The sequence below is a fragment of the Acanthopagrus latus genome, chromosome 2, assembly GCF_904848185.1.
Source record: "Acanthopagrus latus isolate v.2019 chromosome 2, fAcaLat1.1, whole genome shotgun sequence".
Classification (NCBI taxonomy): Eukaryota; Metazoa; Chordata; class Actinopteri; order Spariformes; family Sparidae; genus Acanthopagrus; species Acanthopagrus latus.
Genome location: NC_051040.1, coordinates 21,103,268 through 21,126,299, shown reverse-complemented (window position 1 = coordinate 21,126,299; position 23,032 = coordinate 21,103,268). Strand labels below are relative to the sequence as shown.

At 42.9% G+C, this 23,032-nt stretch overlaps 1 protein-coding gene across 1 annotated transcript in view; it reads left to right on the top strand.

Annotated features, from left to right (window-relative positions):
* The first annotated feature begins 693 nt into the window (after positions 1-693).
* The window catches only part of pcp4b (Purkinje cell protein 4b), a 36,229-nt gene continuing 13,890 nt past the window's right edge, over positions 694-23,032 (top strand). The window contains exon 1 of the mRNA XM_037118156.1: positions 694-911. Coding sequence (XP_036974051.1) covers positions 903-911 — 9 coding nt within the window. The 5' untranslated portion in view covers positions 694-902. The remainder of the gene's footprint in view (positions 912-23,032) is intronic.

Sequence of the window (23,032 nt, the reverse complement as noted above, 5' to 3'; positions counted from 1 at the left end):
AATTAGCTACCTCAATTTGTGAAATTGATGTCAAAAGGATTGAAGAAGGAGTGAATGGATGCAGTTAAAGGATTATACAAGCCCGCTCAAAATAGGCACTGAAAAATCACCAGCTCTTTTCAATAAGTTAAAAAGCTCAGTCTCTCTGATGCAATAAATTTAACATGCTGTTGTTTTGGAATTCATCTGAGAAAATCTAATTAGCTTATTATAGCACAGTAAACCTTTACTAGATATAATTAATCCTACCATAAATTTGAGGGGAATGCCAGGCAAGCCTCGCAGCACATTTCATAAAATAAAATAACTATTAAATTAAATGTAGTGACCTTATTTGCACACTATAGTGGAGCCAGTATAGATTAAAAAGAAGACATTTGTGTTACAATCAAGCACCGCGGGCACACTGCAAATCCCCGTTTCTCAAAGGGAAGACAAAAAGGCATTATTTCACTTTTGTTAGGAAGCTCACTCCCACTCACTAGTGAACACACTCAAGGTGGGAGTGACAGCAGTACATGTAGTAAAATACAAATGTCTATTGATGCCACGATGACTGGTGCATGAAATGCCTCCCAGCGCTCACATTTGTGTGAGTGTTGGGTGCTGGTGTTCATCAACAGGGGCGAGAAGCCCCGTTTGGCTGATCATGATGAAAAGGGCTTACACAGCGTATGAATATTTGAAGGAGTTGGGTGGTGACTTGGGAGACACATTTGCCCACGGCGTTCCTATTGGTTTATTGGTGACGTGATGACACGGAGGAGTTGGGCTTAACACTTTATAAAGCTTCTCTGTCCGCGGCGAGCCACTCTGTTAAAGACCACTGTTGCAGAAACTTCCCCCGCTCCGCAACTCACGTACTGGAGGCAGCCGAGAAAACCTCAACACCACCGTCCACCATGAGCGAGGTAGGACTGTTTTATGTTTTTGAAACAAAGACGCGTCGGGATTCACCAAATTACGCGCGATCCGTGCGCTAATGCGCAGAGGGGGAACCGCGTCAAGGAGAGATTTCACAGCCGGGCGAGCCGCTGCTGTCGACGGATTTGTCTTAACTGATGAGATTTCTCATCCGACATTTAAAACAGCAGCGCGGATATGATTCACCAGAGAGTCAGACAGTGTTCAGCTGCTCTGCCAAAGCGCGCCGAGCGGCATCAGCGTAGGGAACACCAGGGCGCGTCAGCGTGTCCACAAGAGACAGAGTAGTGGATTTGCGATAACTGTATTTCTATTTCACCACGATGTTTCAGACCTAGCTCACGTTCAGTTGTGACTTGAATCAAACTATATGGAACACAATGTGGCGAAAATTGAGCAGTGAACTGCTTTAGAAACCTATCGTGACAGAAGTGAACTGGCTCTACTGTGTCGATCTCTGACCATGCGTGATTTAGAAGGAAACTGTGAGCCTGTTGAAATGCTTTATACTTTATTTATACGCCCTATCGTGTCCGTTCAGGTGGATATCCACTCAGTGATACTGTATATTACTGTTGGTCCATCTCTCAGTATAAATAACTTAGCATCAGAGATCTGAGACCACAGGGGGGTTACAGCCTGCAATGGAAAACTGCTGTGACGTTTTCCCACAGCAGTCACAGATGTTCCGGCTCCATTCATTTGAACGTGGAGGGAGAAGGATATTAATAGCTCTTTTTAATGGAGAGTCTTCACTCTGCACAGACTCTAAAGTTCATTACAGAATTCCCCCAGAGGATTCTGCTAATGTCACCGCCAGTGTTTTAAGTTTGGGTAGTCATGGCACTAATCTGAGAAATATCATGCATGTTGTAAAATCTCAGTCGGGGGTTTGTTTTACAAAACATTACCTCAAAGCTGAGCATGTCTTTAAAGGAGCTGGTGCTCTGATCTTTATATTTCCTCTATTTCTTGTCAGTTGAGTGACGCTGTCGTAAGATTTATCTGTATCCAAGTGACACCCAGATCTGAAATACTCACACCCGTCAGCAGACTGTGGGACATCAAAGATGTTCAGCAAACACCTCTCTGTGTCGCGCAGCAGGTGATGTGCACAACTCGCTTCCAGTTCAATTCAGTACGCATCTTACCTCAAGTACTGACATTCTCGTATGAACGGAAATTATACTGAAAGGTACTCGAGGAGAGATGTATTTATTTTTGTGAAAATCAACCAAACTGTGATGGTCACTGCTTGCTGTGACACCAGAAAAGAGGAGTTACTGGACATGAGTGACTTTGCCTTGAATTTGTGCTCAAGAATAAGTGTGTGAAACTCCACATAAGAACAGTAGGAGGGACAGTGTTAAGTGGTAACCGAGGCAAGGACTTTTTTCATAGTGGAGCATTTAAAATGCAGTTATTTTTGCATGTATACCTGGGTATATATTTGCATTTCCATTAGATGAGTGTAAAGAAAATAGACATGCTTCAAACCACAGATTAGCTGGTGGACATAAAGTAAAATTTAATGGATGTTTCTTGATATTTTCCCCCAGGAGTTAGTAGAGACCAAAACCAAAGCCATAAGAGATTAATATCTGACTGATATTGGCCAGGTGGCATGAAATACAACTCCAAATTCATTCTTACATTGCGCCGTGTCTGCTGAATGAGTAGAGAGGCATGTGTGTGCAATGTATAATGTGCATGGATGCAGTTGTGTACACAACACAAGAATAAGTCGGAGGGCTGAGATGTTAAAAGTCATTTGGCTCTGCGGAGTGTGTGACAGCAGCTGTAAACCTCCTCAGACCTTCACATCAAACTGAGAGCTACCAAGGTAAAAACATGTCCAAACACACCAGCAGCAGCCTTCAGGTTGAAGTTTTCTGGGTTCACTCCTGCAGCCTGATGGGCGTGAGCTCTGTCAGCCCCTCAAACGGACCAGTGGCAGATACGGGCCGCTTCTTCCCTGCAAGCTGTTTATAACAAATCATTCACTGGTCGCCTCAATAAAAGATGAATTCAGGGTGCACACACACACACACACACACACACACACACACACACACACACACACACACACACACACACACACACACACACACACAAGCACACACACCACAGGAGCTAAAACAGCTTGTGAATAATTGAATCCCTCACCGGCAGCAAATTCACCTGAGCCTTCTGTTTGGCAATAATGTGCAAAGTAAAGAGAAGCTGCCGTCTCCTGTTGATTAAAAGAGGTGTAATTTTAGCAAGAACCTATCACGGCACTGGTGAAATTGCGAAGATTAGGAGGTGGTGGAGGGGATGTGAGAGGATTTTCCTGCTGAGCTGATGTGTTTTTGTCAAGTGCCGTGCAAAGTGGAGCTGTTCTCAATCAAAGTCGTGAATGTATTCAGTCTCCAAAGTTGACTTAAAGCCAGTAGGCAGAGCCGAGAACATCAGCATGTTCTGGATGGATGAGTCTCGCAGTGGTCAGCAGCACTGCAGCGCTCCCTCCCTCATCCCCACCACACTCTCTGCCCTTGTCCCCCCCCCACTCCCTCTTTCTCCCCCTCACCTACCCACACACAACAACTACAATACTCTGAGCTAATACTGTTACAGAGTTTTCATCCCGACATCTCCAATTTTTTTTTTTTTACCTTTTGCTCCTCCTCTCACTGTCTCTTGGCAAAATCGACAACTTTAAACAAAGAGATTTAAAGAATGCAAGAATCCAGCGGCACAATCTGAGTCCCTGAAGCATCTGACTTCTGTCAGCGCGTTCATGTCGAGGAGGAATGAGCAAGCTGACAAGAGAGACTTGTGGAGACAGGTGCTCCAGATGGTGGAAAAGGGCTGACTCAGACCCTTAAATACTTTTTTATGTTGCACTCAGAGCAGAGTTTAAGCTCCTGACACGGTTACTAAACATCAAGCCTCTGCGGTCTGAAGCTGCAGCTTGACGTGCCGCGCTCTCTCTGCTGGTGTGTTCGCAGATTTTACATGATTGTGATTCCCAGAGATTACAGAGCGTCATTATGATGTGTAGAGGTGTGAAGCAGACGCAGTGACGTTAACATACAATGCCACAGACACTCTCAGTGCAGGCCTTTTCACAGCACACAGTTTGATGTGTTACAAAAGGAAAAGCTCAGATGTTGCTAAGCTGCATTTACATAATGTCGACAGAATGGGAAGAATAAGAAAACGGGTTTATCGACCAGTGAGTGTTGGGAACACAGTCATGTCTGCCGTGAGCAGTTTCTCAGTCAAGACAAGCTTTGATTGCACTAGTTAACGTTAATGTCAAGCCAAGAGTTCTGGGCAGGTATTGTAGGAATCAGCCATTTTAGGTATGAAACACAGATACCACGTGATACCAACAGTGTTACACTGTTTGCACACAAACCTTGTTAGAAGCTGGAGCCGACTGTCAGAATTCTTACACAGATTTAAACAAAACAATCATTTTGGAACCAATAAACATTTTTAACAGTCATAATGTTTTTTAATGAAAAGAGACACTCCTGAACCCTTCTACAAACTATGTAGATATATTCATCTTATGTATTAAAAATGTCAAAGTCAAGATTTAATTTGATTTACAACTTCCCAACAGTCTCTTGACACTTCCTGTGGTCCTTTTCACCAAGTCGCCATCAGAAATCCTTAATATCGCCGACTCAGTGGCAGACCTGAGCCTTTTCTTCCAGCTCGGTTGTTCGTAATTGCAGTAATTAACGATATGACGTGAACTCAGCACGGCCTGACCGGTGGGCCAGCGCTAGGAGTGGCATGCCTTAAATGTAATGCAGCTGCAGTTAATGATATTGATCACACCTGTGCTTCTCCTGCTGTGACACTGCACTTTTAAAAGAAACTTTAAATCAGACCCAACACAAATTTACGGAGGATTAACGCAAAGACAGCAGGATGAGCATTTCCAGGTCCACACATCGCTGGAGGTTTTAACCGTTGCCAGTGTGTTTTCTACACATTCAGTAGCTCTGCACTGAAAAAAAAAAACATTGTAGAGAGTCACTGCACATTTCATGAAAACATTTTCCAAGGACACTTGAACTCATGTTGACTCACAAGTATTTTCGGACTACAAAATTGCACTCTGCTGTTATTTTCCCGCCGTCACTGACTCATGACTAAGCCGTCTACAAGCTAAAAACGCTCATAAGTCAGCGGCCAATCTTTGGTTTCTGCAGCTTCCTGTAAGAATGTGCCTTTTTGTCGCTGTCACATCAGCCCCGTCAGTGTCGGTGGGAGCGTGAAGAAGCAGTTCAGACTTTCAAGACTATTCTTAGATCTTACTGATCTTGCTTCGGCACCTCCCATCCATATTCTGCTCCGTGCTAACTGCCACCAAAGGGCGTTGTTACTTGCTCGCTGTAGCTTAATGCACCAGCACAGATGCAGTCGATGTGTTTATGAGCGACTGTAAGGAAAGTTGTATGTATGCGTACGAGTTATTTATTTATTTATTTTTTATGTCCTGCAACATTTTAGAACAAGTTTGCTCATCAGGGAATGGACAGAAATGCTAATTAGCTTGATTATATATTAGCATAAACTTAGCCTTGATTAGCTGCCAGATCATTACTACAAGTACCAGCTTCTTTGGAGATTTAGGGGGTTTTCGATGATTAAAAAAAAGCCCTGGGTTATGTGGAAGACTGCAATGAGAAATCAGCCGCAGCATTCAGGCGTGTCTCTGTAATAGCCCTGCCTCCCTTTGAACTTGGCTGAATTCAACAGCCCATGGACAGGAAACATAAATTTGACAGAAAAAGCTGTTTAATCCACTTTAAGCAGAGATTGGAATTTCTCTAAGTACTTAGACTGAAATAACCCCCCCCGACCAGGGATGTAACGATGAGGTCATCACATTTATAGTCAGCACAAATCAGCAACCCTGAATAGGGCTACCGTTTTTAGGAGGTGGGAGTCCTTTGCTCACTTACCAAAGCGAGCGTACTGTACTGATCTGCACTCTATGGTTAAAGGAGAGGCTTGTTAGGCACATGTTTGAGTGAGAGTTGTGGAATTTCACTCAGTTCCGTTCCTGAACTCGTCTCCAGACAAAATTGCTTTTGTCCGCTGCAGTTTGGTGCATCACGTTTACTAAAGCAGTGGAAGTAATGGCATCCATTTTCTCTCTCTTTTGTTCCTTTCAACACTTCAAGTGTTTGTGCTCCATCCCATTTAAAACCTGACACGAGCATGGTTTTAACACGAGTAGCATGACGTGCTCAGTCCTTGAAATGCACGCTGAGGGTGGAAATCAGCATTTTGTATTTGAGAGCCAAAAGATAATTCCTTCATAGTCTCTGCATGTTGGTCAACCTACAGCGGTGACTGGTCCGTCCCTGTGTTCAAATATTAAGCAGCTTTAGAGCATGTTCTGCAGGATTAGTGGACTTTTGTGGATTGTGTAGATCTGCAGGGTCACAACCTCCTCTGTTGATTCCTGTTTACTGTCAGGCAGATGGTCTGCAGGGGATTGTTGTTCCACCTGATTGTACACAGGGTTAAATTCACTTGGTACTGTAAAAGAACTGAAATGTAAACATGCAGAAATAACTTATTATTGTCAGTCCGTGTCATGCTGCTGCAATGGACTTTATGCGCTAAGCATTATGGCTCCATGTTGCCTCCACAGATGTCATTTAAAAGCAGTTTTAATATGATTAGTAAGTTATAACCTAACTTGTGTCAGGTCATAATTTAGTATAACTATATATAACTATATATAACTATATATATATATATATATATATATATATATATATATATATATATATATATATATATATATATATATATATATATAAATGTACTTTAGGATCATAAGTACATGTAGAAGTAAATAACTGTATATTTACTGTGTGATTAAAAGCTTTAAAAGCATCTTTAAACAGCTAAAACAAAATGTATTATTTCCATTGTGAAGTGGACATCAAACTAAAACAATTAGCATATTTATTATCTTGATGTTGATTCATACCAGGTCCAGTTTCCCCCGTGAGTCTAATCAACAAACACTTCATCAACCAACACGATCTTTATCAACAGCAAGGAAGATGTGAATAGCAATTTACTGAACCGCAGCGCCATAAATCACTTGGTCCGAACGCACAGTGGAAGTACTACACACTGGGTGGTTAAGTGACTGGGATGAAAACTGTTTTTGGAATGCAAGTGTGGCCGTTGTCTGATTATTATGCAGCCATAAATCCAGCAGCTGTGTACACAGGGCTGATGAGCCTCTGTTCCTCAGCATCACAGACTGAGATGCAATCAATAACATAAATTGACATCTTTATTATGGCCTTTTTCTTTTGGTGAAGTGCTTTGGAAGGTGTTTACAGAGCTGTTCTCATCCAGCAGCTGATGGATGAGTCGCTGTTGGATTAAAATACATGTATTGGGAAAAGAAATCCTCTTTTAAATTTCTGCTTTTCACATGGATGAAAAATTAGGACTAATTTTAAATGATGAAAAAGTGGATGAATTACCAAAAAATGTACATTAGCGTGGAGCATTCAGATTCTCCATCAGTATTCAAATTGTAACACAACAGATTGGGATGTGAAAGGACAGTTTGACAGCCATAAAATGTGTTAATGTATGATAATAGGCCTCACTGTCATCTTTGCTCTGTGCGTGCACCACAGACATGTAAATCACACATTCCAGCAATGTCAGCAATGGTGCACCGCGTGTGCGCGTGCCGCTGTGTATGTTTCAGTCATTCACCTTACGAGTGGGGTGGGCGTGGAAGGGCTGAATTAGCGGAGCGACATTACTGCTGCACGCTGCAAATTTACCTCCCACAAAATCATTACAGCATCGCACTCCACAGAGCTGAAGCTGGAAATAGCACTTCAGGGACTGCAGGGGTCTGCAGGCCAATCTAATAAGTAAGGAGGTTATGGAGACAGGTTTGTGACCTTAGGGTCCCCTGGGATACATATCTGGACAAATGGAAAAATCTTTTTTAGAGGCACGCACATATGTAGCAGGTTTTATTCCTTTAGTCATCACTTACGTGTGACACCTAAATTGTCCACTGGTCTGCATTTCTCTCCTGTAACACTGTTGGAATCATTGTGGACAACAAATGATCAAAGTTAATACAGCAGAACCAGAGACATCGCCTTTTTATTCCACACATTCTTCTGCCTTTTCAAAGCCTGGCGCCTACTATACCCACAATGCAGCTCTGCCACTGAGTGACATCACTTGAAGCAACGTATCAGATTATATCAGCTTCATCTGGAGCCACAAAGCACTTTACTGTTTTCACACATGCAGCAGTACTCCCCAAGACCTTTAAATACACTTTAATTTTTCAGATTTCTGGAGTTAGCCTTCAAAGACAAATTGTTTACTGGTATGATATAAACATTTTGTTAACATGATGATTGTTGATTGCAAGATGTAGTTCAAGATGGGTGGGTTATTAGATGTGAACACATTTAGATGGATATTGTACACTGGGACATGTTTGCCACTGTATGTAGGTTATGAACGTGTTTTCTTGTAGGGATATGATGTGTGGATGTCAACAATTCTGTGTTGAATTATTTACAATCGGTTGAGATTAGCCAATGAGCAAAAGGAGAACTACATAATTCAAATTAAATATAGATACTATGATGTGTCACTGGTATCATCGTTCCATTTTTTATATCTGAACATAATAAAGTATATGTACAGTAAGTCAGTGCCCTCTTTCAGTTGCTTTCCTATCTTGCAAAAAACCTAAACACACTTATGTACCACTGTGAGCTGAACAACACTGCAAAGAACCGAACTAAGGCTGTTAAATGATGAGATGCAAATGTTAGCTTTCTTAAGTGTTTTGACCCGTATTTTGGCTGTAATCGCTGGGTTTTCAGACGGTGAAGGAAGCATGAACAAAACATTCAGTAAGGGTGAAACTTAATGTTTGTGGTCATACCTACACTTGTGTGTATTCAAGAATAATGAATAAGCTCAAAACTGTTTTTCTATGCCGAGGCTTAATGCTGCAGCGGAGATGTGGAGCTTAATAGTGAGATTTTCTGCTAATGTTGAGGCTTAAGTCATAAAGACAATTTGCTTTTCCGGTTTGGGATGCTCTGACAACCGTGACCAGACACTTTGAGTGCAGAACAGCTGGTGAGTTTTCTGAACCATGCTGTTTCTCTGATGAAGCGTGGTGCCGTTTGATTTCCAGATTGAACTTTTTTTTTTTATTCAGGACATTTGTTACCAAAACTGAGGTCCGGTCTGCTTTGTTACTGTGTTAGAAGCCTGTAAAGATTAAACAGGGTCTACTTACTCTTGAGGACCCAGGATCGTCACTGGGTTGTAAAACAGATTAATCATTTACTTACTATCAACTCAATTAAAATTTCAACTTGTAGTTACCAGTTATAACAATTCTATGGTTGGCATCGAATGTGATTTGTACTATGTGTCTCCATCTTAAAAAAGTTGAGTGCACACTTAACTTTGTAACACCATGAAATGTATCTGCTTGGTTGTTATTTACATTTAAGGCAAGGTAATACAGCTGTATGGTCTATCTTACTATCGCTTATTACTAAGTTTTTATTTATTATAATCCAGGCGTGGCTGGCAGGGTGAACTTAAGGAACTAAAAGGACAACACAATTTTATACTGTTTTCCTTTTTTACACCAGCTTTCTAGCATCAAACACAGTTCTGGGGACCATAGTTTCCTTTTTTCTGTTTATTCAGTTACGGAAAAATAGATATTTCTGAGTTTGAGTGAATACCTTATTATGGTTGGACATATTAAAGTTCTGAGAAGGAATTTATTCTCCAAAACTACTTAGTGTCCCCGTATCTATGCAAATGAGGCATCATCTAATGAAAAATGGGATAATTTGCCATTTGTCCAAAACAGAAATTTAAAATTAAAACAAAAAATGTGAATTCCAAGGCTTTCTTTTCCATTGTAGTCTGAAAGAAGACATGTTATGGAGGCAAAAGTAATGTTTTTGCCCGTTGTGTCTGGCTAAAAGACAAAGACTTTGCTAAACTACAGATTTGATTTCAGTATAGGTATGTTTCCCTCAGTAGTGGGCTGTATCTTTACGCGACCTGTTGAAGGTCAAGGCAGCTGTATCAGCTCTCTGCAGCGCTGTTTGGGTAAAAAGCTTTGCTCTTATTGATGGTGTTCCGTGCTCTTCTTCCCATTACGGACTAAATGGAGCCGAAATGCTGTGCTCATTTCCAAAGGCGTTCGGACAAAAAGGAAAAGAGGCTGCTGAAAGTTAACATTATGTCTCTTCGGATGTTATAAAGTAAGACAAAGATGAGGCAAACTGGCAAATGGAGGGGGATTTGTTCAGCAGCTGGCACTGAGGTGAAACATGGATTTACTTGACAAGCGGACATAAATCGTGAGCCGACAGTGAACGTCTGTCATCTCATCTCAACACTTATTTGATTTGGATGGATTTGGATATGCGGCTGTTTACGCTCCTGGACATTGCCGCTGAAATTTCAACGCAGCTGTGGATCCATTCCTTACAAACGCTAAGTCACAAAAGGCGAGGTAAACAACACAAAATCAGTTCATTGCTGGTGATTATTGGGCCGTAACTGTGTCTTAGTGAAACTCTTTCTTTCTTTGTGAATTCTGCAGGATCCTCGTGTCCCAGAGGTCTTTTTTTTTATTTTTTTATTACTGCCTTTCCTCAGTTCTACCTCTGTCACAAACCCCTCTCGCCTGAGCAGTCACAAGCCGCGAGGAAACACATGCCCTCTGCAGATGTCACTGGAAATGTACTGCAGCTTTTGAGGAACTGTGCCCCAGAACCTCATTCAAACATATGAGGAGGCATTGAAACAGAGATTGTGTTGGATAGTTGGATCTGGTTGTCGTTTCAGCTCCAAAAGGAAGAGGTGGAGGAAATTTGGAGCGGCCGGTTTGACGGTTTCCAGCAGCTTTTAGTTCCTTCTGTCGTTTCCTCTTCAGGCAAATTTGCTGGAGTGAAGCCGCCGTGTTCTGCTCGTGATGGTGAGCTGGTGGTTTCTACAGTTTCTCCTCCTGCTGAAACTCATTTGTCTCTCTCCTACACTTCAGGAACAGAGAGAAGAAGAGGAGGCGGTTTGGCCTTATGTTCTTTCTGCTTGAATTGTCTCTGGCCTACTTCTGCTTTTTTAAATTCTTAATGGCCATCGAGTGTGGCAGGGAACTCTTGGACTCTGCAAGCTGCCAAGTCTTAAAATAACCCCAGAAACAAATGAGCAAATTATATTATTTTCTCAATTCTTCAGCCTACATTTTCATCCACCAGTCTCCTTTGATTGCACTTCAGATTGTGTTCAGTAAATCCACTGGGCATGGAGTGGGGATCTATTAGTTGAATGGTGTCCAAACTATGATTCCCCACATTATTATCACATCAAATATCTGGCTGTCTCCTCCCTCAGAAGAGGTTCTGTGAGATGTTTTTGACCTGACAGTCTCTTGTGGGAAATCGCAGGCAGAGGACAGATTCGTCATTCCTCATAATTAGGGTCTTAATTTGAGCACCTTGCTCTTTTAAGTTCATTTGCAAAGCTACTCTCCTGCTGCTTGGCCCACAAAAAGCAGTCTGAAGAGTTTTCTGGGTTGCCTTATAGCGGGCGCTCTCTTTGTCACGTGGACCCCCCTCGCAGCTGATGGCCGTTTGGCACTGGATCACAGCAACGTAGTCTCCCGCCAGCAAGCCGGCCTGTCTCGAAATGAGCCAGTCTCTCTGGGTCTTAGTTCTCGTGCTCAAAATGGTCAGTGTTGCTGAGCCAGACGAAGTCGCCACAGCCAAAACATCAATCATTGCATTATGCCTGCCATGCTTATGAATCAGCTATTACAGATTAACAAACTAAGAGGCTTTCGGTATCCACAATATTGATTTTTCTCGTCCTCATCTGCTGCAAATAGCCATTCTTCAATTTGCCACACAACACTGTGAAGCCAAAACGAGACAGGCAACCGCCATCTGACAGCAACTTCAGCGCTCCAGATTAAAAAAAGAACATCCAACTCTGAGTTTTTTGAAGCAGCGCAGAGGAGTGAGAGGCAGTGATGGCGCGCAGAAAGGGTCGGGCAGGGCTGCATTCAGTTCCAAGGCGGCATGTCGTGATTTACCAGAGTGTTATTGGACTCGATGAGTGCACAGCACAGTTAAGCCAAGAATTAGAAGTCCACCTAACGTCGCTTCTTCCGACCTGTTCGCACATGTCGTCATCGGCAGATGGAGGTTTTTCTCAGTTTTCACAAAACTGTAGCTGTTCAGACTTTTCTGTTATTTAGAGGATGTCTGCAACTCCTCAGTGATTTCAACTGACAGCAGCTTTGAACATAGTCACTGGAAGCTGGTCAGAAACTCTAAAGTGGACCTTGAGTTCTCTTTGTTTTGTTTTCAAGGTTGAGAACTATGAAGGTCAAAATAATGCTGCTGAAGAAATGGGACCTTATTCACACAGTTTCCTCTGTAATTAGTGGCCCTTCATCTGAAAACAGCTTCACAACTGCGATGCTCACCACAAATTGCATCACTTCCTGTAGCTTCCACTGTAATTCCACACAAGCTGTTATTTCTTCAGGTCTTACAGAAATCTTCCAGTATAATATAGTAACAAACAACCATTCAAGCTCAGACCTACAAACAATTTGGAGCAACCGATTAACCCACGCAGACACGGGAGAACATGCAGCTCCACACAGAAAGACCCTGCCCGAGCCAGCTTTTGGGGTGCAAGTCGGCAGATTTTACTTCTCATCCAACTGATAGCGAGAAACCAAACCAAGTGTTCCTTTAGATCAAATGAAGTCTTGGCGTCTGTTGGGTTCACCTCACATCCTTCAACCAAAGGAACCTGCTGTGAAAGCAATGCTTCTTCTCTCATCTCATCTGCAGATTGCCTTTATTGTGATTTAATTGGAGAAACAGATTCTCCCTCTCACCACATGATTACATCTGTTGCAGAGAGAGGGACTCTAACCCGCTGCACAGCTTCTGCACATCAGCTGGCTGATTGAACCAAAGCCTCGTCTGATCACAGGGAACTCCCTCATCTATTTACTGGCCTGCTGGTTAGTTTGTTGCTCCTTTCATTACTGCAACGCGCTCCGTGGCAGCGCGCTCTACAATCCCAAAGTGAGAAAACCAATCCCCAGAGATCGGCGACACCCACACTAATGAAAGAAACTCTGAAAAATGTAATCTCGCCAATTTCAAGGCTCATTAAGTTGTGTAACAGACGGGACTTTGAAAGAATAATTTGGAGAGGAGCTGTAATGTGTTCCTTCCCCCTTCCCTTCTCCCTCTTTCCGTCCCTCATTGCTTTTCTCCATGGAAATTCCTGTGAAAGTTTTTTTTTTTTTTTTTCTTTTTTAACCACAGCACCAGCTGTGTTAAGATGAAAACAAATGAGTTTTTATTCTAAAGGTTGTTTGTAATTTTGTGATTTCAGGCTTTTCTGGGGCATGAAGGCATTAGTACTTCTTGGCTTGGTGTCGACCGCATTAAGCGAGCCGAGACTTTTACTGCTGCACTGCAAAAATCCCTCCAAAAAAATGTTAGATTTAAAAAAAAAAAAGAGAGAGAGAGAAGAAAAAGAAGTTAGTGAGTCAGTGCGAGCGGTTTGATCACAGCTTATCTGGGGATGGCTCCTTGGTTGCATGACAGCTGGCCTGCTTTTTGCTTAGACTCATAGTTTCACCTACAGCCTGAACCTCCAGAAAACACAAAGGAAGCAAAAACAACCGAGTGCACGTCTCACGCGCTGACAGCCGTGTGCATCGCGTGGAGGTGGCTCGACAGCGGCTGCAGCTGCTCTGCAAAAATACGGTTGGTATTAAAGTGTCTGTGCGAGAGGCAGATCATCCTCGACGTCGGGAGTGTCACCTCGGGAGGCCCGGCTGCCACGGAGGAAATGGGAAGCGTGCAGCTGAGTTCCCGCGTCTTGCGGTCCGCCAGGCAGCCTGTGCCAAGGTCCCAGCGTCGGCAGTCACAGTCAAACAGCTGATGTTTGTGACAGGCAAATCAGCGTCTCTTCCTCTCCCCCTGCTGACTCGCTCTGCCTGCCCCCGGGGCTCCGCTGAGGAGATAAAAAACCATCTCCGCACTTGACTCGTAGATAGAGAAAGATACCAACCTGTCTTCATCTCAGTGTCGTTCCCACACCTACACTCAGCATGGGCATTAACAGGAAAAATGGCATTATTCCCCTAAAAGCCACTGTATGTGTATTCCCCAGAACACTGTGGAAAGCATCACAAATGTTATGAAATGACCTCATGAGACAAATCAAACTGCATGAACGGCTTGTCGAGGCTGCAGCGGTGGATTTAGACACACTTCCACCTAAAGTCGAGCCTTTCAGACAGCTTTATTTATGTTCTGATTACTGCTGTCAAACTGCTGTCCGTCTTTTCAGAGAGAAAAAGGTCCCGCGGAAAGTCAGTAATTATGTTTCATGATAATTACTGACCTCTGTGCTGCACTGCAACAGTGTATGAACCCACCCCCTTCCTCCTCACTTTCAACCAGATGTGTACTGGCTGCCCAACAAAAGGAAGGAAAGTCCAAAAAAAAAAAATCTGCAGTTGGGAGTTATTGACCCAGCACTGATTTGGCAGTGTTTCAGTATGCCCTGTAGCTTGTATGACAGTATGGTTTATGTAACTGCCAGTGGAGCTCATACAGATGAGTGGTCTGTAGCATACACACACACACACACACGCACGCAGAAACACAGACACACAAAGGCACTCGTAGTAAAGAGCGCACACAGACACTCGCGCCCCACTCCCACTGCCTGCACAGTGAGGATGGAGCAGGCTGATTTCTGAAGAGATGAAGAGGCAGGAGCAGAGTGAGGTCGGAGGATGAGAAGGGAAGCGGTGTTGTGCTGTGCAGGCTCTCAGCAGAGCAGCATCCTCCGTACGCTGAGCGTCGCCTCCGAGGAAGCAGAGCTGCGAACCGCCATGAATGATACAAACGTGCCGCTGTTCTCGCTGGAAACACGCCGTCTCTAACGCTGACGTGTTGCTAGGCGCCAATGCAACAAAGACATTCAATCAACATGCCCAGTGTACCTCAGATGACACTACATCCACTCGCGTACGACAAAATCCTCTACGGCTGTGTTCCCATTACGTTCCTTCAGTAGCTGTTTTCTGAGCTGAAACCTCTGCACCGCTTAAAAATAATCCCACACGTAGGCGCTGTAACTGCTTTTATCAGCTTCGTTTTTTTGTAAAGAGCAAAAATGACGATATAAGATGTTAATTTGCCGAGCTTATGAGGTGTTGGTTGGTGGATCTTGGCTTGGCACTGATTCCTTGTATTGATGCTGCATTTGATTTGGAGTTTCCCAACAGAAGGCTCATTTCAGTAAACCTTTGATTTAAATTTTACGTGACAACCCGAATAAATCAGTTACAAACATACCTACTGTATGTTACAGTATGTGACCCAACTTGAAAGAACTCTGAGCACTTAGTTGTGGTTTCACACTGGGCATGAACAGCCGTGTCCTGGGTGAACGTCCAGACTTTCTTGCTCTTTGCACTTCTTCTCCTGACGTCTTCCTTTCTGATAATTACTAGACCAACTAGAATTCGCTGCTGAACTTTATTTTATTGATTTGTATGACCTTTATTCAACCAAGCGAGTCATTAAGAAGAAGAAACAGTATGGGTATTTATATGCTGCTTTCACAGCTGACCTGTGTGGTTGTTAGCCTGACGAGGACAGCCTGTCTCATGATGGTCACTTCCATCTTCTCAATTAAGCGAATAAACACTTCCAAAACTTGAACTGTTTCTTCACAATAAACTCAGATTTCTTTGTAAAAACTTAATTTCTTCATATTGATTGTTGGCTTCAGGTCTTCACTTTTATACATTGTTCAGCAAACACACATGTAAAGGCTCCATGTCTGTGTGGATCTGCATTATTAAGGCGTAACCACATGAAGGTTACATCTGAGAGGGTGGGCTTAATTTCTGGGCTTCGATGCATTATTAATCTTGACCTCCACTGAAACAGAAATGGTGTTAATGCTGAGGGTTTTAGTGAATGTCATTTCCACTCACGTTCTTCCACACATGGACTAATGACGAGCTGAGGAATCACACATACGTGGGGTGCAAAGAGGCGGCTTGCCTCCAGCATCCTATTCTGCGGGGCAGATAAGCGAGTTTGGCTCAGAGTGAGGGAAGTAAAAGCTTCCTCTCCAGCAGCGTGAGAGGAGGTGGAGGAGGTTTTAAAGTCCTCGCTCCCTCCCCTCCTCGCTCCCTCCTCGCTCCCTCCCCTCCCCGTCCCTCGATGTATGCCCCGATCAGTGATAAAAACATATTTACATTTCTCTGAGTTGCAAATGCGCTTACAGTATATGCACATTGTATCTTCTGTTATTCTGCATGACTCACCCTACGTGTGTGTGTGTCTGTTTTTCTTGTATATATATGTTTATGTGTGTATAATATATATTTTCTCCTTGAAGTATCCTAATTGAAGCCTGGAGGCTCAAATTCTGATGAAGCCACTGTGGAGTTTGAGTTAGCTCTGCTGTTTGTGTGTGTGTGTGTGTGTTTTTGTGTGCCTTTAGGTGAAAACACACACACACACACACACACACACACACACACACACACACCAAAACAGTGTTTGTTGACCTTGTGTCCTCCTGAGACTGTTAATGATTAATGAGAGGCACAATATGTATCTCGGTGCTCTCTATCTCCCTCGTCAACATCATGTAATTACTGCTTTTTTCTCTTCTGCTTGATTGGTCCTTTGTCTTCTTGTTTCTCCCTCTTGCAGTGCGTGTATATGTCCTGATGTGTCCGCAGGTGTGCTTATTTGCTCACCGGTGTGTGTTTTCACGTGCGTGTCTATCTGCAGAGTGAGGATAGCCCCTTTCCGCCTCAGTAATCTCCCTCATCGAGCTGCTGTTATTGCAATTTACACTTGGCTCGGGCCGCAGAGGCGCTCGGCCGTGATGGTTCCTCCTCTCTCCGCTGCCCTCGGGGGTGTCATAGTTTCTCATCACCCCCGCGGTGAGCCGAGCACGCTCGCCATAAACAAAAGGTCCTCGAGTCACGGCTTGTATTTAAGCCAAGCTGTAACCTGTTAAACCCCGCAGAACATCGTGGTTATCATGTCGGAGCAGCGCTTCCACCCACGGCGCTGTTATCTCAGAGGAGTGATTCAAAGGTTTCTAATGCTGCCACGGAGCACGGATGTCATGTTGAGACCTCGTAACTCTAATTTCGTTGATCATAGTGTTTTCTACCGTGGGTGAAAACGACTTTACAGTTGTCAGTTATGTGACAACATGCTCCAAGTCTTCAGTGTACGAACAAACGATTCTTTAACGCAGAATCCTGCAGCTAAACAGTGTTACTGAATCATTAGCGATAATGACTCAGCCATCAATGATAACTTTTTGCATTTGTGCTTCCATCACGGTTGACTTAGAGCACCATTGTCTTAATGACCAATACAAATATATCTTCTGGTTAAATGCTTACTGAAAGACAGAACACCAGATAGAAGTTCATTAAGCTCCCAGCGAGCAAGAAAGGCGTTATTTTGACGTCTCACTGGATAAAGCGGCAATTTAGTCCACTATCTGTCACCCGCTTCTCGCCAAAAGGGTCTTGAAATTGTTTATTTTGTGATTACGAGGTGAAATCGAGGCAAATGATGAAGGTAATTAGAATGTCTTGGCTGTAGCCCTGATTTCGACTGGCAGGAATGTGTCATAAAGCACAAGTGTTTGTCAGAATTTGTTTGTTTCTAGGTTGAGACGATGTTGATTTGATTCAAGTTTTTCCTCCAAGGTCACTGGTAGGTGAGATTTCAGACACTGTGCTCACTGCTGTAAACACAACCGAGCAGTGGAGCCAAGTGCACAAGCTTCACAAATTATTATGGTGGTTTATGGCGATTATCTGTGGGGCAGTTGGCTCCCAGTTGAAAGGTTGGCGCTTTTACCCCAGTCTATTTCCCTTTTCTTTTTTGCTTTAAAGAGACCTTTTATACTCAATAATATACAAATAAGAGCTTATTATCATTTTTTAATTTGCCCACTTGAATCCTTGTATTGCAAATCCCAGTGAAATCCCCACAAAATTTTCACTGACACCCCAAATTCAGCCTAGTTGGCAGGTTTAGGTACAGATGATTATACATCTTTTACACATAAAATTACTTGCTGGGCTATTAATCTTATAAAAAAAAGTGCGGTTATAGGCACATTGTGATACTGAAGCAGCATTGGACTGAACTGTCTTTACAGCGGAGATGATTTGACAGGTATTACATCAACACAATGATTATCAGCATCAATCATTTCTTTGTTTTATTTTTTCAATCAGATACGCCAAATTCACTCTGTCATTTACTGTTGTAAGTGACAGAGAAAAGCATGGGCTTCTTACAATGAAGAAGCTACAACCAGCAAATGTTTGATTTAATTATCAGCGTCAGAAAATAATCCTCAAATGAATTGTTTCTGAAGATAATTAGGAGTCACACCCCCACTTGTTAGCCACATCTGATAGCTTGACTAAGTTAGTCAGAAAACTGTCATTTCAGCCCTACAAATGGCATTTTCATGTATGTTTTCCACTATAATGAGAAATGAACAAATGAACAGAAGTATATCCTGGTATCAAAACTAAGATTAGAGGAACGTGACTAAGGAATGAATGAATCATCTGCTGTAGGCATAAAATAGCTCATGTGGGTAGTAAGAATGGGAACATGATGACCATCGAACTATAAGATATGGATAAAGCTATTTTTTTCCGTGCCTTTGAACCTTCTTAAAGGCCGATGGGAGTATTAAATGATGCAAAAGCTTGAATCACAACCATACAGGCTTCACAGCTGGTCTTCGCGTGTAGCACAATATCAATCTTTTTGCAACCGTGCTACATCGTTACATCAACATTATATCTCCAATCAGTCAACGGGATGAGCTCGGGGGGCAGTTTTGTTTGCGGAGGGCGATGGGCCGACTGGTCTCCTCCATCTCGCTCAGTCGGTGCTGGGGTTTTTTTATGGGAGCCACACTAGTTGTGAGGGAGCAGCTACACTGCAGCTCCAACGCAGGCACCAGTTCATTTCATGGCCATTACAAGAGGCTGATGGAGGGACTCAGCTCTTCTCTTTGAACTGGGATTAGTAAAAAGGGAAGAACAAAACTGTGCTCTTATCTGGGGTCTGATATTTGTTTGGAGCTGCAGGGGGGCCGGAAGAGAGCTCAGCGGTGTGACTGCAATGTTTAGCGCCACAAAGCAATGCGATAAGTCAGGTTTGCTCGTCAGGTTTTTTTCCTTTTCCTGACAGACGTATGTGAGGGGAGAACAGGTACGGTTCTGATTAGCCTGACAGCCAGACATAAACTGCAGTGTTGTACGCACGTATCTCACAAGCTTCACTTCACGCACATTTCATTTTTACATATTTATTCGGAAATGCATCAAAGACGGGCCTCAAATTAGACATTTCTTCCCAAAAGACGCGGGTGTGTTGTGCTCCGAGCTTGCAGGGATGCTTCAGCCCACCCCACCACCCAGCCCCTCTCTTCAGCATCAAAGCATTACGCGCGCTGTTTGAAATTCATTGAAAGCGCTGGATTAATAATGCAGAAAGAGAAGCTCAGAGAAAGAGGACACATAGGCACGATGCCTTCTTGACTCCTCAGCTATTAAAGCATGGAAACCCTTCTGACATGACCAAATGGGAAACCTTTGAACGAGCCGGGGGAATCGCTGCGGAAAGGGTGCGGTGAGAGTAGCTGGAGCTAAATCCCCCAGGGAGGCAGCCGGATACACGCTACCTGAATGAAACCCTTTCCTTGATCTGTTTTGTTGCTGTGCCAACTCCCCAGTGCCTTCCCCCTGAATTTGTTCAAAACGGAATTTGAAAAAAAAGAAAAAAAAAGAAAAAAAAACTCAGCCCGTATGAAACGCTTGATTGAAATACGATACAATAACAACCCTTTCTATCTACGAAGCACTTTTTCTTCGCAGGTTTTGCAAAATGCTTTGGACCCACTTTTCATCCAGCTCACAAACAGTCAGGATCAAAACGAACCTTTAACATGACAACTCAGTCACCATTAGTGCTGGGAGCAGAAATATACAACGTAAAAATGCATTTTTATCTTGTGTTTTGATCAACATTTGCGTCTCCTCGTGTGTAACCATGTACCAAACATTAAAGGGAGATCCGTGTTCTTGCAGAAAGTCGGATGAGAAGGTTGAATCGACAAATGTGTCCTTAAATGAGAAGCTTGAACCAGAGGATTGTTACGACTGTGTCTAATCTTTTCCTGTGATGAAAGCTTTAACAGAGTTGTGGTCCTGGTATTACATGCCAAAGTTTTTCCATAGGTGAAGGCTAGAAAGCGGCAGATTCAGCAGATAGACACCTTCTTCTTCTTCTTTTTTTTGTGGATTAGGTTTTCGTGGCCCTGGTGGACTTCTGGAAAAAACAAAAGGGAGCGAGATTGGTGGGACTTTGTGTGGATCAAACAACCGATAATGTTGTTTTTAACCTTTGCACAGAGTCAGGCGACAGGTTTCCCCCATTTTCCTGTCTTTATGTTATACTAAACTAACCGTTGGCTGCAGATTTGTTGAGCAAATATGGGCGTAGTATTGATCTTCTCATCTAACTCTTTGCAAGAAAGCAATAAGCATTTCAAGGTCTAATAGTTTGGTTTTCTGGTCATTACCGGGCTCGATGAACTTATTTGACCGGAGCCTAACTGCTGCAGTGCTAACTCTCCCTCTCTCCACCAATTTTCTCTTGTTTCTCCCGACAAGAGGGGGGCGATCAAAGAGTCCATTCTGGTCATTAATCTTCCCAGTGCCAATGTTTGTTTAAGTACATCTTAACTGCAGAGGGAGGTATTGATCCTGGTCTCCTCTCATCCTGCTCCTCCTCTTCACTACAGCAAAAAATCCCTTCAGCTCAGCTCCCACCCAGGCCGCGCGTACGAAAACACGAGCTGACAGCCCGTCTGCCAGGCGGCAATAAACTGCACAACTTGATGATAAGGAGAGTGACACTGTAATTTCTGTAATAATTTCACGTTTGATTTTTTTTTTTTTTCCCCTGCACAAACACAGTTAGGTTCAAATTGACACATTGATTATATGGGCACTCTCAACCCCCTCAGCCTCCTCTGCCATCAGACAGAGAACCATAAACATGACAAAATCCATTTCAACTTATGATCCAGTTTGCACAGTTTCCGGGAGTATCCATATTGGACTGCATTTCTTGCAGGGCCTCCTCTTTTAAATGCATGTACATACTGAATGTTTTTCTTGAGGTTTGTGGCAGTGACAGAGTGTTGGAGTTTGGAGTTTTTACACTCCTTCTCGCTTATTTCCACCGGCTCCTTGGGTTGTGGCTGTGAAGATAAATGGGCCACCAAGGCGGTCCCAAACACAGGCCCAGGGACATCAATTATAAGGGATGGCTAATGCTGAATTAATTAGCATGGGCTGATGTGGAGGAGCAGCAAACAAGAGGATCACTTGATGTTATCAGGGTTTTAGCATGCATTAGCACTGAACACTGGTGAACGACCTGCAACAAATCTCCATCCTTTACTGTCTGTAGATCAGTCTTAAAATCAGTCTTATCAAACCACAGCCAGCAGCTGCTAAACTTAATTTAGCACAACCTGCCGGCCAATAAAAAACATTATTTTTAACAGTTTAGTTTGTGACTGCATTAAACAAATTTGACATAAATTGTGCGTGGATTGAAGAGATGCCAATTGTATTTACCTTGGAATAGAGCCAAGCTAGTTGTTCTTACCAAATTCCAGTCTTTATGCTAATACTTATGCTAAGATGTCTTGCTATCGTTATTTTTCAAAAACACATTTTATGATAATTTTACAGTACATGTGTGAAGAAAGGCTCCTGTGCTTTTAACCTGCACCTTTGGGTGACGTTTTGGGACACTCACATTTCTCATTAAGTACTGAAAATTTGTGAAAAAAAAAAAAAAAAATAAAAAGTTTAGGACTACACTTCATCTCAACATCAACACTTATTCACATCGCTTGATGTACAATGTCAAGTAACAAATCCTGCTTCAGTGTTTTTTTTACTTGCTATGAAAGCTAAATTTGCACAGTTCTCATTGTCCATGACTAATCAACAAGAGAAGTTTAATATTAGACAAGTTAGTCCAAATGGGTTGTTGGGAATGTGTTGCTTGTGAGTGACATGCAAGTGTTTTTTAAAATGCACTTTCCTACAATCAGTTCTGGAAAGATGAATAGATTCCAAACAGAGCAATCCAGGTTATCCCATAGAAAATCCTGTATTTTTTTATGATGCACTTTGAGGAGAACCAAAACATCGCGGTGTCAGTTTCTTTCCAATAGCGTGCCGCCCTTGAGTCTTTACATTAGCTGTCATGACGTCAGTGGCAGCCCTATCTTGCATGAGTCTATATGTTAGAATGAGCCAGTATGGAATATAAAAAATCATCTTTTCAGCAGAACATATCTCCCCAGTGCCCCTTAATACCATGTGATTAATAAGATGCTGATGATGTAACTCCTCACCACAGCCCTTTCTCCTTACTTCCTCTCCTCCATCAATCCTTGATCTTTGCCATACGTTCTTCCTCTGGCTCCTTTATCATTCACTGTGATATCCCCCCCCTCTCTCCTCTTGCTCTGCTGCATATTAAAAGCGGGATATAATATAATATGGCTCTAAGAATAGCTTTTCCTAATCTGCTCATTGTGATTGGGTGTCACTCCTGTTCCCCTCTCTTAAGCGATATCTGCTACTTTAGCTTTTCAACACCTCTAATGCTGCCGGCTCCTGTCCTGACCCTGCAGACCTCGGTGTAGAGATAGAGGAATTTCAGTTCAACTTGTTATATAACTTTTTAAAAAATGTTTCCATTTAAATATAACAAAAATACATAAAAATGACCAAGTATTGTCTCAGCAAAGGTCTTAAAAATGGGAGGTATCTCCCTATGAGATGAAAACTCTTCGAGCTCCCTTGTTGTGACTCTATTTTTGAATGCAC